Consider the following 14,628-nt stretch of genomic DNA (forward strand, 5'->3'; position numbering starts at 1 on the left):
AGCCACATTTTTTCCAGTATTCTGTGCATATTATTATTCAACTTCACTCCAAACTCCTAACTAAAACACATAAAAAGACTAAAAATCTCAGGTTAGACAATTTGCAAAACCATTAACTACACAAATGCTGTTTATTGTTCAGTTCCTGCCTGGAGTTGTTTTTTAATGAAGCTCATTTATGGAATATACATAACATGCCTATTTAGTAATATGATTTCTACATTCATATCTCTGTTTATAAATATTTTTTTTATCCAAAAAAGTAGTGTTTTTCCCAAAGTGTTTGCTGTAGCTTTATTGTCACATTATAAAGACATCCATCATGTGAGATAAGTGTGGTAAGAATAAGCACTGTAGGATTTTGTACAGCTGGTCAACCAACTCGTCACGGTGGCTCTCAAGCACAATATGAAATTTGGAGATTTCTGAAAAAATTAATTGTTTGCCAATTGGATGGCCTCCGTTCTGGAAACTGCACAGAAACCCCCTTGTTGTCAATATATATATAGAAAGCCATACATCCTCTGAATGCCCAAGGTCTCTAGTCTGTGGTTGTACAGTTTCATGAGGCTGTGATTATCTTAGAGGTCACAACAAGTCTTTTTATACAGTGACATCAAGATTCATGAAATGATCTTAGCATGTGAAATGGCTAATTTGATAACTAACATATTATCGTTTAGATTGGATTTGTATGTTTCAACTGAGGTGCATTCAGGCAAGTACAGTTGTAATAACCTATTTTGGTTAACATATGTGTTTCAGAACTTATTAAGTAGCCTATGATTGGGTTAGGACAGGCTAGACCCACCTGGTTTTCTCTACCAAACCAACCTGTAATTTCTGCCTACACCATTGAGAGGTCTTCTTGTTGAAAGTCCTGTTTGTTGGACCCATCCACCTCCACTCCAGCCAGCAGTCGTCTTTGTTGATATTGTATGGATATCCCGTATTGCCATGATACTGGGCTGGTTGATACAGACACTGCCACACATCTCTAGTGGGTCATCAGCGATGATTAAGAGGGATTACTTTTTTAAGAGTCTATACATTGTTTTTTAGGAAATCCTGCATAGCAGCTTTAACAATGTCTTCATTATGTGTTTAGTTTGTGTCCTTTTAATCATTATTTAGCTATTACAATTTCTTATTTTACTGTAGTTTAAATATAGTATAACGTAATATAAAATACATCACACCTGCCTTACAAAATAACAGATGGGGGGTTATTATTAACCAGCAGCCTATGCTGTTGTAGAAGAGCACATGTTGGTGGAAACCATAGAAAAGAGGAAGTTACAAACCGCAACATCTCGTCTGAAAAATAATTTATAACAGGAAGGAGACAGGTGGAGGACAAAATCTACAGAAACACTGTAAACACTTAAATACCTTAATCAATCCAACAGCACCCATTTGATCTTACTAAATTACGTGTATAATCAATAAGTATACTATAACCAACACCTCAACAGAAATTAAACATTTCTAAAATGCCATCGTGCTACTGTGTTACATGTGACATAGTTTCTATAAATGGACAAAGCCTATTCAACACTTTGAGTATTTCAAGGATGATATAACACTGAGTGAAATCAGTCTGTCTGTGTCCTGCTCGTGATGTCAGATAATACTGATCCTGCTTGTACATACAGACATACTTGTTGTCGTGTTGTGTGATCAAATTGCTTGTCTGCTCATTTATTTTAATCATGGGCTTCTCATGCAATGCAACAAACAATTCAGCTTCAAATGTGATCATTGCGTGTAGATTGAGAATATCTTCTCAAATTGCAAAGAAGCTTTCATTTTACCAATGCCTATATGGTTATACAAGAGGCTGATGATGTCTATTCTCATATGAAAATACAGTGAATTCATTTGTCATTTGTTAATAATCAGATAACTTGCATGCTGAGATTAATAAACAACATGCAATAATAGCAATTGCATTTATAGGCATGTGGTTCACAATCCTATTAATTCTAGATTTCTTTCCCTCTTCACTCTCCCATCTGTTGTATTCTGTTTTGTTTCATTTAGTGGTAATGGATAGAAAGCTTTATCCAGACAGTCATTTACTCAACGTGCACCACACGAAAGAATGGAAGGAGTCAACAGACTGCAAACAATAAGCAAACGCAATGTAGTCGCCATTGGTTTCCTTTTCCAAATAAGTATGAATTGAAATCCTAAAATGAACTGAGATAGATATTTTTATTATAAGTTAGTATTAAATTACAAAAGTTCTTGTTTATGACATTTAGATGCATTTAATCTTCATGAAATTAGAGTAAATGAAAACACCAGTAATGTACTGTCTATATGAAATTGTGTATATGAACCGCAGTAAGCTTATCTTTCTTTTCTAGACCAAAGCAGCAGAGATAATCCATATGGGACCTCATCACTCCTCTCTGGCATACGCAGTTCACTGCTGATCACGGTTCACACACGGACACAGGCTCGCACAGAAAAAAAAAGAAGCTGAATGATATAGTGACATATAATCTTTTTAAAAAGAAATTTACAAACACAAGTAGCCAGGATCTCGACTACGGCCATCATCATGAGTATTAAACAAGCCTGCATCTTTCTCAGGGGTGGAACGAAGAGACCCGTAAGTCAAAATGATTTTATGGTTTTACAGTTGTTTTTTGCGATTAACATGTGTTTAGCTTAAGAGTTTTTTTAATCTGAAATGAATTATGTTTATATAATTCAAATCACATAATTCATATCATGATTATTTTTGTCTGTGGTTTGCCAGGAACATAAATCCTACTATCATCTGTTGATCAATTATGAAACAAATATTATTTTGTTATTGTGGTCATCCTTATATGGTGTTATTTTAGATTAATGGCAAAAGAAGCTTAATTAAAAGAATTGTCTCATTATGGAGTAGAGGTGGGACAATAAACTTTTTTGCATTAGGCAAATGCGTTGACACTCAAAACATAATATTTGATATGAAAAGGAAAACATTTTTACACAGGATGCTCTCTGTTGCATTTTTTTTTTTATCAGTAATTAAAAAAGAATCTTATTTGAACTGGGATCATTCAAATAAGACACTATAAGATACAAAAAAAATGTTTTAAGCAAGGATTTAGCATGACATACAGATGTTAACCTGTCAACCTGTATTCACAAAAGTGTGCAGAGATCAGAATCAGCTTTATTTGCCAATCATGCATGCACGTACAAGGAATGTGACTGCCAATGTACTTACACAGAAATAGAAATACCAGCTGGGGACAATGAGAACAAAGCTGAACAGATAAAGATTAAAAAGAATACACAGGACCATTATTTGCACAAGTAGTGAAAATAAGGTGTAAGTATTCATTTTTTATAAATATATGTACAAAAAAACCTATGACCAACAATGAAATAAGAAATAAAACATCTATATACAAGGCAAGTGTTCTGAAAATTGTTAACAATACAGCACATTAATGTGTAAGATCAGAAACAGCAAGCTGATTCATATATATAATGGTGTGTATATATATATATATATATATATAATAGTCCAGGATCCTGTGTAGTTAAAAGCAGATACAAAATCTTAATTCACTCAGATATTCAGAATTGTTCTTTAATTTGAATAATGTTGCAATATCAAAATATAATGTTTCCTAGATTCCAAATGCATTAGAAATGTAAATCCAAACCAATATGTTTCAGAAATGAATACATGTTTAAAAATTAGTTCTAAATTATGATATACTAAAATGATATACTGTAAATTCATGTGCACAACAATATAACAGGCACAAAACTGTAAAACCTATGCAAAATACTATAACTACTTAATGCAATGTAAATAATAAATGTTCATCAGGAAACATAATGTGGATGGTGCTGGTACATATTATGATGTTATTAAGAAACTTTGGGAAACCATGTGTCATATTAAACAAAGGTACAATTAAGTGCGTCACACATCTTTATAGTTATGTATCGAGCTTATAGGAGGTCATTGCTTTGACACAGTGTAGATAGTTGTGGATATAAAAATTGTTTTGTCGTAAACTACTGTAACACATACTAAAACCATTCCGTATTTATCCATTTCTTCATTGTTTTGCAGACAAGAGCTCTTACAAACGATGAGATTGAAGGTAACGTCTGACTGGCTTTTATGCTTTCAGATATACTTGTTAAATTGCTGTATAATATCGTTCACCCTTTTAAAAAATGTTGTCACACGCCATCTCATTTTTCTTTCTTTATGCTCTTTAGAGTTACGTGAAGCTTTTTTAGAGTTTGATAAAGATAAGGATGGTTTCATATCCTGCAAGGACTTGGGGAACCTGATGAGGACCATGGGTTACATGCCGACTGAAATGGAGCTCATAGAACTGAGTCAGAACATCAACATGAATTGTGAGTAATGTCCTCTAACTTATGCTCCATTAATGCTTTATTACTGCTGACCATGTTGGGCGGATGAACTGATAAACAAAAAACAATCCATCATTTTAAATATGGCATGCTTACTTTTATTCATTTATATGACAGATTTATATTTGGTTGCAATTTTTTGCAGGTTATGGAGAATTTTAAAAAGGTAATTCATTACCTCTCTGATAATACTGTGGGTTTTCAAACATGTACTTCTTTTATCGGAATGTAAATATCAAAATATAACAAAAAACATCTCCAAGACGGATTTGTTTGTTTTTTGTTTCAGAAAATGTGTCTTTCACGCTCTTCTTAACAATGGTCTCCTGAGACACAGAGCATATTTACATGTTCTTTTTCAATATTAGCCGGCCACTTTCCGGTTGGAATAATCACATGTATATTTTGTCTTCTGGCTCATCATTTGTCAGTGGGTCACATTCATTTTACAGCAGAGCACCAATATCATCTTGGTTATTTATCACATTTGACAGTTGAATGCGAACCATCCTATGCACATTTATGGAGTATTCCACTCCACTGAGCTTTGAATGAAGTCAGACATTTAAAACCAAGAAGATAAATGGCTAAAGGAAGTGGCATAAGTGTGCTTGCATATATGGTCAAAATAGTTTCCCACGGTGCAGCAGAGTGAAATGTATTGTATGAATGGTTATAGCAAGCTAAAAGCATGTAATCTTTTGTGGAATTTACAATGGTGTTATAGCACTCAAACTTTGCTTCAGTTGTGTTCTCCAACTACTGCCTGCTTATAGTTATATTAGTTACATAATTTGTCCTATTACAGTGGGGGGACGGGTGGACTTCGACGATTTTGTGGAACTAATGACCCCCAAGCTCCTGGCTGAAACTGCAGGGATGATTGGGTTGAAGGAACTTAAAGAAGCATTCCGAGAGGTGAGCTCAGTATACCTATTCTCTCTTTTTGGTCTTTGGCACCTCATGGTGGATATTAAATGAACATACTGTAAAAGGTGAAATCTGGTCCAACTGTATGTTATGATTGCAATATGAGTCTGAAATGGCCAAAAGCTTTGCAATGTTTTGTTTTCTTCTTCCCCTCGCCTTCAGTTTGATTTAGATGGTGACGGTGCTATCACATCTGAGGAGCTGAAACTTGCCATGACAAAGTTACTAGGAGAACAAACTAGCAAAGTTGAAATTGATGCAGTTGTCAGGGAAGTTGATAACAACGGAGATGGAACCGTTGACTTCGAGGGTGAGATACGAGCACACACATGCACACACGAACAGATTTAGACTGTTTTATAGCCTTGCGTTATCCTCTGCTTTCTAAATGTTGAGTTAGCTGAGTGGCTCTGTGTAACACAGGAGTTGAAATAACACAAATGAATCAATAATATTTGGTCATTGTAAGTGGCTACAATTGAAAGTGTTAAATAAGTTCATCAAAAGATATTTAAGAGAAAGTAGAAAGGCTCTGGTATTAGTTAGCTCATTGGTGTGTGGTTCACTGGCACACCTAAAGGCATCTTTACTGTTGAAATAACTTTGATTGTTGTTCAACATACAATAATCAATTTAGTTTTTCTCTCAGAGATTTGTCATTTGCCAGGTATTTACTTCACGGATAATTTACATTCATTGCCAGAGCTGAAAGTAGTACGTATGAGGAGTTGTACTAGTTGTTCTCAGTTTGCTGTAAAGCTACTAAATAATTTAGCTATTCAATATCTTGTCTATTCTCTTTACAGAGTTTGTGAAGATGATGTCGCAGAAATGAGGACAACAGAATTAGTGGTTGACTGTAAATGGAGAGGATGCCTTTTTATCTAATTATGCTGATGAATAATTTTGCAATTTTTTTCCTGTTATTTCAGTGGCATCTGCCTCATACACAATCACGTGGAGCTCATTAATTTCAACTTAGCAAAGACGTTTTGATCTTTTTGTTCAAATTAATGCATATAAAATTGGTAAACAAATTGAATGGTAGATCTAGATAGCCACACTCTTAAAGGTCCAGTGTGAAGGATTTCAGGGGATCAATTAGCAGAAATAGAACATTATATTCATAACTATGTTTTCTTTAGTGTATAATAACCTTAAACTAAGGATCGTTTGTTTTTGTTAGCTCAGAATGAGCCCTTCATATCTACACAGGGAGCCGGCCCTTTTCACGGAATCTGCCGTGTTGCAGTGCCATTTTCCTACAGTAGCCCAGAACGGACAAACCAAAAACTAGCGGAGGCGTATTCAGTTGGTTGCAATCCGCAACCTCACTGCTAGATACCAATAAATCAACACACTGGTTCTTTAAGTTGTTGAGTATTTCAGTTCAGCAAATTTAAAAAGTTTGTTGTCATCAGGTCCCCAGACCTGTCCTACAGAGCAGTAGTATACACATCATTGTCAACTGTTCAATAAGGAAGAACAGATAAATATACAAAATTAGAGGTCTGCGATGTCCAGCTAAGTAGGAAGCTGAAGTACTGAGAGTCTCAACAAATCTGTGTGTTAAATCAACAGTTTCAACAATTGTCACTGTGTTGTGGAGATGCTGCACTATGGACTGGCCTTGGAGAACTATAGTAAAACCAATTGGTAAAAAAATGTATTTGCTATTCAAAGATGACACGCATAAAATTAGTTGACAGGTCCATGTCTCAGTCACAATTACAACTCGGCTGCTCTCTGCTTGCTGTAGGGAGTGTCTGCAGTGAATTGAATCTGATCCAAAGGACATTATCAATCAGCTGAGAATGTTCAGCATTGACCTCCCGAAATGAATGTTTGACTATGCCTTTAGTGTGACTGCAGCCTTGACCCTGGCATAAAATCCAGTAAAACCTGGAGAGCATGATCTCAGCAGTGCTAAGTGTCCTCTACTGCCACCTCTTGACCTCTCATGCTTCTGTCTCACTAGGGTGTAAAAGCAACCAACCATCTGCTTGAAGTTTCTTTAACATATGAGTGGTGGAATGTGACTAGGTACATTTACTCAAGTACTGTACTTAAGTACAATTTGTAGGTACTTATACTTTACTCGTATTTCCACTGCAGTTTGGAAGCAAATATTGTAGTTTTTACTCCACTTTATTTATTTGACAACATATGTCACTAGTTACTTTTCAGAATCAGATTCATAATACAAAATATGTATTAACCAATACATTTTGATGTTTCATTAATACTTGTACATTTGTAAACAATCAACACAGTGCAACAAATAGAAACATATTAAAATGTACAATAAAATGTAAAATACAGTGCACAGACAAACAGATAACAGTACTTTAAACAAGTGTAGTGTAAGTGTAATGTAAAAGTGTCAAGTGTATTTAAATATAGAAATATAGAAGGGATGTGCAGGGGAGTGTACCGGTAGGAAATTGACCTGAGGATGACAGAGTCAGTGGGGGTTCTGTATATGTCAGTATATTTTAATGCCATGTACTTTTACTTAAGTAAGATTTTGTATTTGACTTTTACTTGTAACAGAGTATCTTCACACTGTTTATTGTTACTTTTACTTAAGTCAAAGATCTCAGTGCTTCTTCCACCACTGCATGGTATTCACAAATGTGTTTTCTGGAATGATGCTGTCTAAATTCGCAGCATTAAAGTTTTGAATCTATTTTTTAAAACAGAAATGCAAGGTGTTTCTTGGATGTTTGTGATTCATCCTTTTTTATTTCTAAATTCTACATGTATGTGAAATTTGATGCAGTAATTTGCCAACAAACATCCTCACATGCATTACCTTCACAAACACAAATTCACAGATGCTTTTTTCTGAAGAGCCTGTGTTAGTAAGAACATGTATCTTAATGATAAAGTTCTGAAAAAGAGAAAATAAACTCTTAAAAACTGCATGTTCAGTCGGTCTGTCCATCTATACTGTGAGACTGTTGAAGACAAACGGCAGAGTAGAACTGAAACACTTTAACAAGATATCAAGCAACATACTGGATGGATTTTCAGTGTAGAAAACGTTCCAGTTTGTTTTGATTATCCCTAATGATTACGTCTAGCACTACTGCCAAGCCAAAATTTCACAAAATTTGAAAACAGTTTGGTCAGTCTGCGGTGTGGACAGCAATGTCACAAACTAAATAAGGGCATGTGTGTCTTTCAATCAATGTGAATCTTGTGAGTAGTGTGAGTACAAATGATTACTAGAGCACTGATCTGGTCCCTCATGGGCTGTATATTTTACTGTAGTAGTTTAGACCATACAATACAGCTTAACTAAATCCGAATCGAAAACTACTAATTCACATTTGAACAAGTATGACTGATATTTCTGAATGGCATACAGCCACTGATAATAATAACAACAGATCTGTTTCCCGACCACTTTGTTCATTTGGCAACTCTCTCTGAAAATAATCCCTGTAAGGTTGCTAATACTGTTGCATGGCAAAAGGCCAGCATGGGAATTGTTGAGTGTGACAATAGCTATATTTGTCTTTGAAATAAATGTGCGAGGCTGTAGCCTAATGTCAAGACTGTCCATGAAAAACATGTGTGTGTGTGTGTGTGTGTGTGTGTGTGTGTGTGTGTGTGTGTGTGTGTGTGTGTGTGTGTGTGTGTGTGTGTGTGTGTGTGTTATTATTAATCCAGGATTAAATACAACATCATGTTAAAGAAATGTACAGGTTTGAAAGCATCACAGTGACACAGCAAGGTGCAACCTTGCCTTCTAATGATGTGGTAGACGGCTAACCTTTGACAGTCATGCTCAATATTTGAATTGCTATATTATTTGAGTGTGAATTTTACAATGATGTTAAGCTTCCTGTGAAATCGCAGACAACTCATAGAATAACATGTTGAACGAATTGCACATCGAATCAACATACATACAACTATATATATAGAATCTCAGGAATAATCTCTTGCTGTGGGGTGGATTAGTTCAGTCTCTGTAATCCTCATCATGGATGAACAGATGGCAGATAAGACAAAATCACCACTCTAATTCTCATCTACGGACTGAAAAAAAAGTAACTCCCCCTTAAGGAGCTTAATGAACCAGAATGTGTTTTTAGAATGATTTTTTTTAGTCTGTTTAAATTTAAAGATATATTCACTACAGGCTACCGACTGTTTTTATTCCCTGAACAATTGCACTGACCATTTTCTGGCCAGTTCCATTTGAATTAAGTCAACTTTTTTTTAACAGGCCATGTGGACAGGCTATTTTTCACCAATAAAAACAATATACTTGAACACTTATTATTAGCTTAAGATAAATGTGTCCCATACAAATGAATTGCGTAATTTGAGAGCCCTACAAAACAACCAGTTCTGATGCATGCATACTGTATCACATGTACATACACGTGTATTACTCTATTATATATACACTGAGCCAATACTGATTGATCTGTTATTTATTTGTTTTTTGGATTCCAAGCAAAACAGAATTGACAAAAAGCAAACCACCAATTATATCAATAAACAAAGTAAAAAGATGTATAGATTCATAAACAAAACAATACAAGTATACATAGAGGTAATAAGAAGATAAAGAGTACTCACAGTTTGCAAAAGTTTATATATGTTTGGCATTCAAAAATAAATTGAAATTTACATGTATATGATTTTCATGTTTTCACAGTTTTTTGGTTGAGCTTATATACCTATATTTTACAATAACTCATGCGCTCGTGCACATGCATCAGCAGCTTAAAACAAAGTCCATTAATCAGGACAGATTGGTTTCACATGCAAATAGTATTCACAAGCACAGTTTATGATATCAAGATAAGATTTATAATAGTTAACACAATATCTGCTCTTCTTAGCTTAGATCTTGTTGTGCTTTCAAGTGATGTTTGAAATTTGCTCCCAAATTGTCTAGCATTTAGCATTGTAACTGATGTGATTCTATTATCATCCTTAATAATGCACTCTTGTGACACTTGACCATAAATCCAACACCACTTGAATTTATGGCCGATAGCTTGTGTAATTCTGAGGGCAGATTCACACAGTGATTCATAAACTGGAATGAGATACATGACCCACAACAAGCAGGGCTAAGGTAAGGCATCCCTGCATGTTGTGTATTATTGGCAGCAACAAATTCAAAGGTCAGGGCTGAACATGAAGTCCAAAGCTTGTCTCTCTGCTGCAGCCACATTTGGATGCCAGAGGTCCACACTCAAAATGACTCGGGGCCCAGCATCTGGAGGCCCTTTAGAAATAGACACATATACAACGTTAGGTAAAAGTGTTGCAACCATTTGGATTCAACAACTCATGAAATTGAGAAAAACTCAAGAAAAGAACTTGCTACTTGTATTGTACACAGAGATCATGTATTGCATTCTATTTTTAGATTTCTTTGCATGTTTAGCGATGAGAATACAATTAAGAGTAAAAATTAGAGTAAAATGAATTTAAGAAGCATTGTTTTTCAGAACAGTGTGTTGCTCACTAACCCTTGTGGGAGACAGTGTAGAGGAATGAGTCATCAACCAGGAGGCAGTGTCCTTCTGACCAGCACTGAGGCTCCCCTCCCACCACCAGCTCACACAGGGTTGGAGTCTGCAGACCTAAAAAAGCAATGTCTGGTTTTAAACTTTGCAAATAAAATATTTTGGTTTCACTCAGCTAAGAAGGCCATGCACTCCACTCCTGTCTGTTTTTAAAACAGACAGGATTACAGCCAGATGGATCACACTACAAAATGGGCTAAGGAAATAATTAACCTCACCCCTGAACCACAAAGTACCATTATGTAATGGTTTAGTGTTTATCAGGTCATTTCTCTTTTCTTTTTTTGGTATAGTCAGCGGAGTCAGTGACAGATTTGTCTAAGACGCAGATGAATGCAGATAAACCGCAATGTTTTCCCTGATGTCGTATTTTTTATGTTAAGATACTAACCATGTTATCTGCCCAGAGAATTGTTCTGTTGCTGTTGCTTTACATTCCTCCTGATGCAAATTAAAAAAAATGCACAACTGCTTTTGATTTGTTTTGTCATATATGTAATGTGTGACCAATAGGCTACTATTTGTTGACTGTGTTGCATAATGACAACAAATTATCCTCGAATCCTTTTACTCACCAAGGTGACAACGTAGGCGTGTATTAGTGGGTCCGTATGAGCTTCCCAACGTAGCTCCTGGCCCCAACAGCCAAAATCCAGCAGATCCCAATGAGTTGCTGCTTATGAAAGTACGCAGAGAGAGAAGTGTCCGGTAGGTGCAGGGACAGGAGCGACAGTTTCCTGCCACAGAGACACCTGCACTGTACAAAGGGAACACTGCCTGGCCCTGAAAGAGACAATGTCCTGCAATTACATATGACTCAGATGAGGCCCATTCAGGAGAATTAAACAACTCCTATTCCATCAGAGTCTGTCGGTAGATTTGTAATGGAGAAACAGTGGACAATAATAATCATAAAAGACATAAAGAGTCTCTGGAACCACAGCACAAACTGGTGGAGATTTTTGATGTTAGACATCTTAATTTGGAGGTGATTTAGAAACTTGAAAGCAAAAAAACGTAATGAATTAGATGAATACTACTACATCAGTTTCTTTTCTCAGTACTTTGCATTACATGGTGACTTTTTATACAGAACGGTTTGTTGCAATATCTCTTCACTCATGATGGGCTTGAAAGACTTTATTGTGTACCTTTGGTCCCAGACTGGTCCAGCCTAGTTTTGAGTCAATGCCTCTCTTGTATACAGCCTTGAATTCAGCCAAGATTGCAGAGTAGTTGGCTTCCAAGACCTCAATGTCATGTCGATGAGCATCTCGTGGGAAGAAAGGAACACTCGGGACATCTGGCAAGAAGAAGAGATGAGGCTTCTGTATGGCAGAGAGATCGTTCAGTCTGACCTAAAGTGAGAAAAATTACAAATCAATGTTTCATTCTTGACAATTCCTTCCTTAACTATTTGCCCTTAGTTCCAAATGAGGTGTTAAGAAACTTTTACACAAGATTATGCAGTTAAGCTATGAAAACAAACCTTTTGACTACAGTGGAATTTGGTGTATTAAATTATTGAATTCATCAGATAAACATGATTTACTGGCAGCAGCAATGTATGTACTGTATGAGTATGGCCTGCATGGATAAACTTGTACCTGCTCACGGAGGCCCTTATGAATGCGGCCCATGCCCACCCAACTGTAGCGCTTGGCGTACTCTTGCAGTGCTGCATACAGTTTCTTGGCTTCTGCAGATGCTTGGGCTGGGAACAAGGCATGACTCAGCACCGGGGTGAGGTAGCCCTGTCCCTGTTCCTCATCCTCCTCTGTTTCCATGGAAATAAAGGGAGTAATTTGATCACTTCTCGACAGCTTGGATCGTGTGCTACACTTTGTTCCAGCACAGCTACCGCCACGGGACATCATGGACCGCCTTGAGCCTGACTTGAGCTTTCCAGCGTGTGCGTGGCCTGGGATTGGCAGGTCAGAGCCCATCCGATAACAGTGCCACAGAAAAAGTAGCAGAAAGGTCCACAGAAGGCCACTGAGCGAATGGACGCCCAGCTCAACATATGGAGGCAATAGCAGTGTGTTCATTGACCAGTGCATCCTTTAAATTGGCGCGACACTAAGAAACTGAAATAGAAACAGATTGACAGACTATGGTAATGCATACATATGTGAAATATGGTAAAGTGACATAAAATATTCTCTAACTTTTAAGTATTACAGTAAAATAAAAAACATCTCTTTTTACTGGTTTAGAATGAATTCTTCAGCTCACTCCTGACTTTCTATGACGCTAACTATTAGCCTAAATTGTGATATTTTGATTAATGAAACTTTTTCTTTAAAACATAATAAAAACAACAGAAGTAAGAGGTTATTCCAATAAACTAATGACAGTTTTGGGCAAGTCAAAGTCTAACAGATCATTGTAAGGGGGCTGTGGGAAGGCTCTGTTTACCAACAAGCACATAAAAGGAATGATGGACTGTCCTTGATTCACTCCCCTTTAGGGTCAAAGGGAGCTGAGGCCTGTCCCAGCATGCACTTGGAAGAAATTAGTGAACCAGTCAGGACAGGTTGCCAGACCATCACAGAGTCACTGACCCTTTGGTTAAGTTGCCACTGACACTGACTGTGTGGGGTTATGTAGGTCCTGATCTCTGACCTCTCCGATCAAACTAGCTGTGGGTGCAGCTAAAAGATTTCACAGCAGGCGATATTCTGAAGTCATAGCTTTCTATACTGATCAATTATTGTTTTATGAACATAGTAATTGAATTGAACAGTATAGTGCTGTATTTCCTTCGTTGGTTAACAATGTGTGTCTGTTTACTTACTTTTAGCTGTTGTTGCTGACAAAAATACCTTTTGTCAATTACAATATTGACTTCTGGGGCAATTAATGTAATTTAAGAAAATGTGCAGAGACCCATCACTTGGACACTTATTTGACCTTGTCACCTGTGCCAAAGTAGACCAGATGTTAAAAAATGATAAGTGGCAATACAAAAGTAGAAGATAACAGAGCAGGCCATGTTCTGTTCTGTGAGTGTTTGGTCCAGAAAAGATCAAGATCAACATGTATGCGTGTGTGTGTGTGTGTGTGTGTGTGTGTGTGTGAGAGAGAGAGAGAGAGAGAGAGAGAGAGAGAGAGAGAGAGAGAGAGAGAGAGTAGGAGGGAGCATAGGAGAGAGACACAGAGAACCAGACAGACAGATAAAGAGTTTTCCATTTTTTTGTGTTTCCCACAAAAAAAACATCTGTGCGAGCTCGTGTGTGTGCACGTGTATGTTTTAAATGGGAGCGCTGTTTCCTAATAGGCTTATTCTGACGGATTCATTTTGTAGTTGCATCAATTACATATGCTGTGTGATGATACTGCCCACTAGAAACACTTATAGGCTACTGCACGGTTACGCAAGGTGTTCCATAAATTGTGGTCTTGGATCGTTTGTTTTGCAATCGCTTCAGCATTCATTTTGTTTTTGCTCTGCGCCAGCCACCACAAATCAGCTGGCTCATATTTTAAAGTCCGCATTCTATGTTAGCGCAAACATCCACCCATTATGGGACACAGAAATGTTCGCCATGCACACGGCACATGCAGGCCTTTAAATGAGCAAACATACAGTATTTACCCACTGCGTGCTGCGTCTCGCATATCTTTCTGATTACCTTGATATACCGTGCAGCGCTGTGTCGGACACACTTCAGCACCGTGCTGGTGGACAGCTTCTCCAGCGCTCACAGACAAAATGTGGAGA

General features: G+C 36.9%; 2 protein-coding genes across 5 annotated transcripts; one reads left to right on the forward strand and one right to left on the reverse strand.

The window, feature by feature from the left end:
* Nucleotides 1-2,540: 2,540 nt before the first annotated feature.
* cabp5b (calcium binding protein 5b) lies at nucleotides 2,541-8,876 on the forward strand. 2 transcript variants are annotated; one of them, XM_068727892.1, is made up of 6 exons: nucleotides 2,541-2,620; nucleotides 4,100-4,130; nucleotides 4,252-4,395; nucleotides 5,222-5,331; nucleotides 5,506-5,653; nucleotides 6,150-8,876. In XM_068727892.1, exons 1-6 carry the CDS (start codon nucleotides 2,570-2,572, stop codon nucleotides 6,176-6,178), a joined length of 513 nt encoding a protein of 170 aa, XP_068583993.1. In that variant the 5' UTR covers nucleotides 2,541-2,569; the 3' UTR covers nucleotides 6,179-8,876. The 2 variants fall into 2 exon arrangements, with proteins under 2 accessions (XP_068583993.1, XP_068583992.1); XM_068727891.1 differs by lacking the exon at nucleotides 6,150-8,876 and having other exon boundaries at nucleotides 5,506-5,694.
* Nucleotides 8,877-9,297: 421 nt separating this feature from the next.
* Nucleotides 9,298-14,626, reverse strand: asphd1 (aspartate beta-hydroxylase domain containing 1). Of its 3 annotated transcripts, none has more exons than XM_068727890.1 (6): nucleotides 14,503-14,626; nucleotides 12,512-12,991; nucleotides 12,056-12,262; nucleotides 11,480-11,687; nucleotides 10,848-10,961; nucleotides 9,298-10,600 (listed from the first exon to the last, which is right to left on the reverse strand). In XM_068727890.1, the coding sequence occupies exons 2-6, from the start codon at nucleotides 12,962-12,964 to the stop codon at nucleotides 10,491-10,493; spliced, it is 1,092 nt and encodes a 363-aa protein (XP_068583991.1). In that variant the 5' UTR covers nucleotides 12,965-12,991; nucleotides 14,503-14,626; the 3' UTR covers nucleotides 9,298-10,490. The 3 variants fall into 3 exon arrangements, with proteins under 3 accessions (XP_068583991.1, XP_068583989.1, XP_068583990.1); XM_068727888.1 differs by having other exon boundaries at nucleotides 14,540-14,624; XM_068727889.1 differs by lacking the exon at nucleotides 14,503-14,626 and having other exon boundaries at nucleotides 12,512-14,041.
* Nucleotides 14,627-14,628: the final 2 nt, after the last annotated feature.

This window comes from Cebidichthys violaceus, unplaced genomic scaffold (assembly GCF_023349555.1).
Source record: "Cebidichthys violaceus isolate CVI_PGR_0920_01 unplaced genomic scaffold, fCebVio1.0.p SCAF_40, whole genome shotgun sequence".
NCBI classification, from domain to species: Eukaryota; Metazoa; Chordata; class Actinopteri; order Perciformes; family Stichaeidae; genus Cebidichthys; species Cebidichthys violaceus.

Bases quoted from the DNA above. Each gene is read 5' to 3' on its own strand.
- cabp5b (XM_068727891.1), top strand. From the start codon at position 2,570: ATGAGTATTAAACAAGCCTGCATCTTTCTCAGGGGTGGAACGAAGAGA. The intron at 2,621-4,099 runs GTAAGTCAAAAT...ATTGTTTTGCAG, and splicing joins GGGGTGGAACGAAGAGACCC to ACAAGAGCTCTTACAAACGA. The intron at 4,396-5,221 runs GTGAGTAATGTC...GTCCTATTACAG, and splicing joins TCAGAACATCAACATGAATT to TGGGGGGACGGGTGGACTTC.
- asphd1 (XM_068727890.1), bottom strand. From the start codon at position 12,964: ATGCACTGGTCAATGAACACACTGCTATTGCCTCCATATGTTGAGCTG. The intron at 11,688-12,055 runs GTACACAATAAA...TGTCTCTTTCAG, and splicing joins GGACCAGTCTGGGACCAAAG to GGCCAGGCAGTGTTCCCTTT. The intron at 10,962-11,479 runs GTGAGTAAAAGG...TTGCTTTTTTAG, and splicing joins ACGCCTACGTTGTCACCTTG to GTCTGCAGACTCCAACCCTG.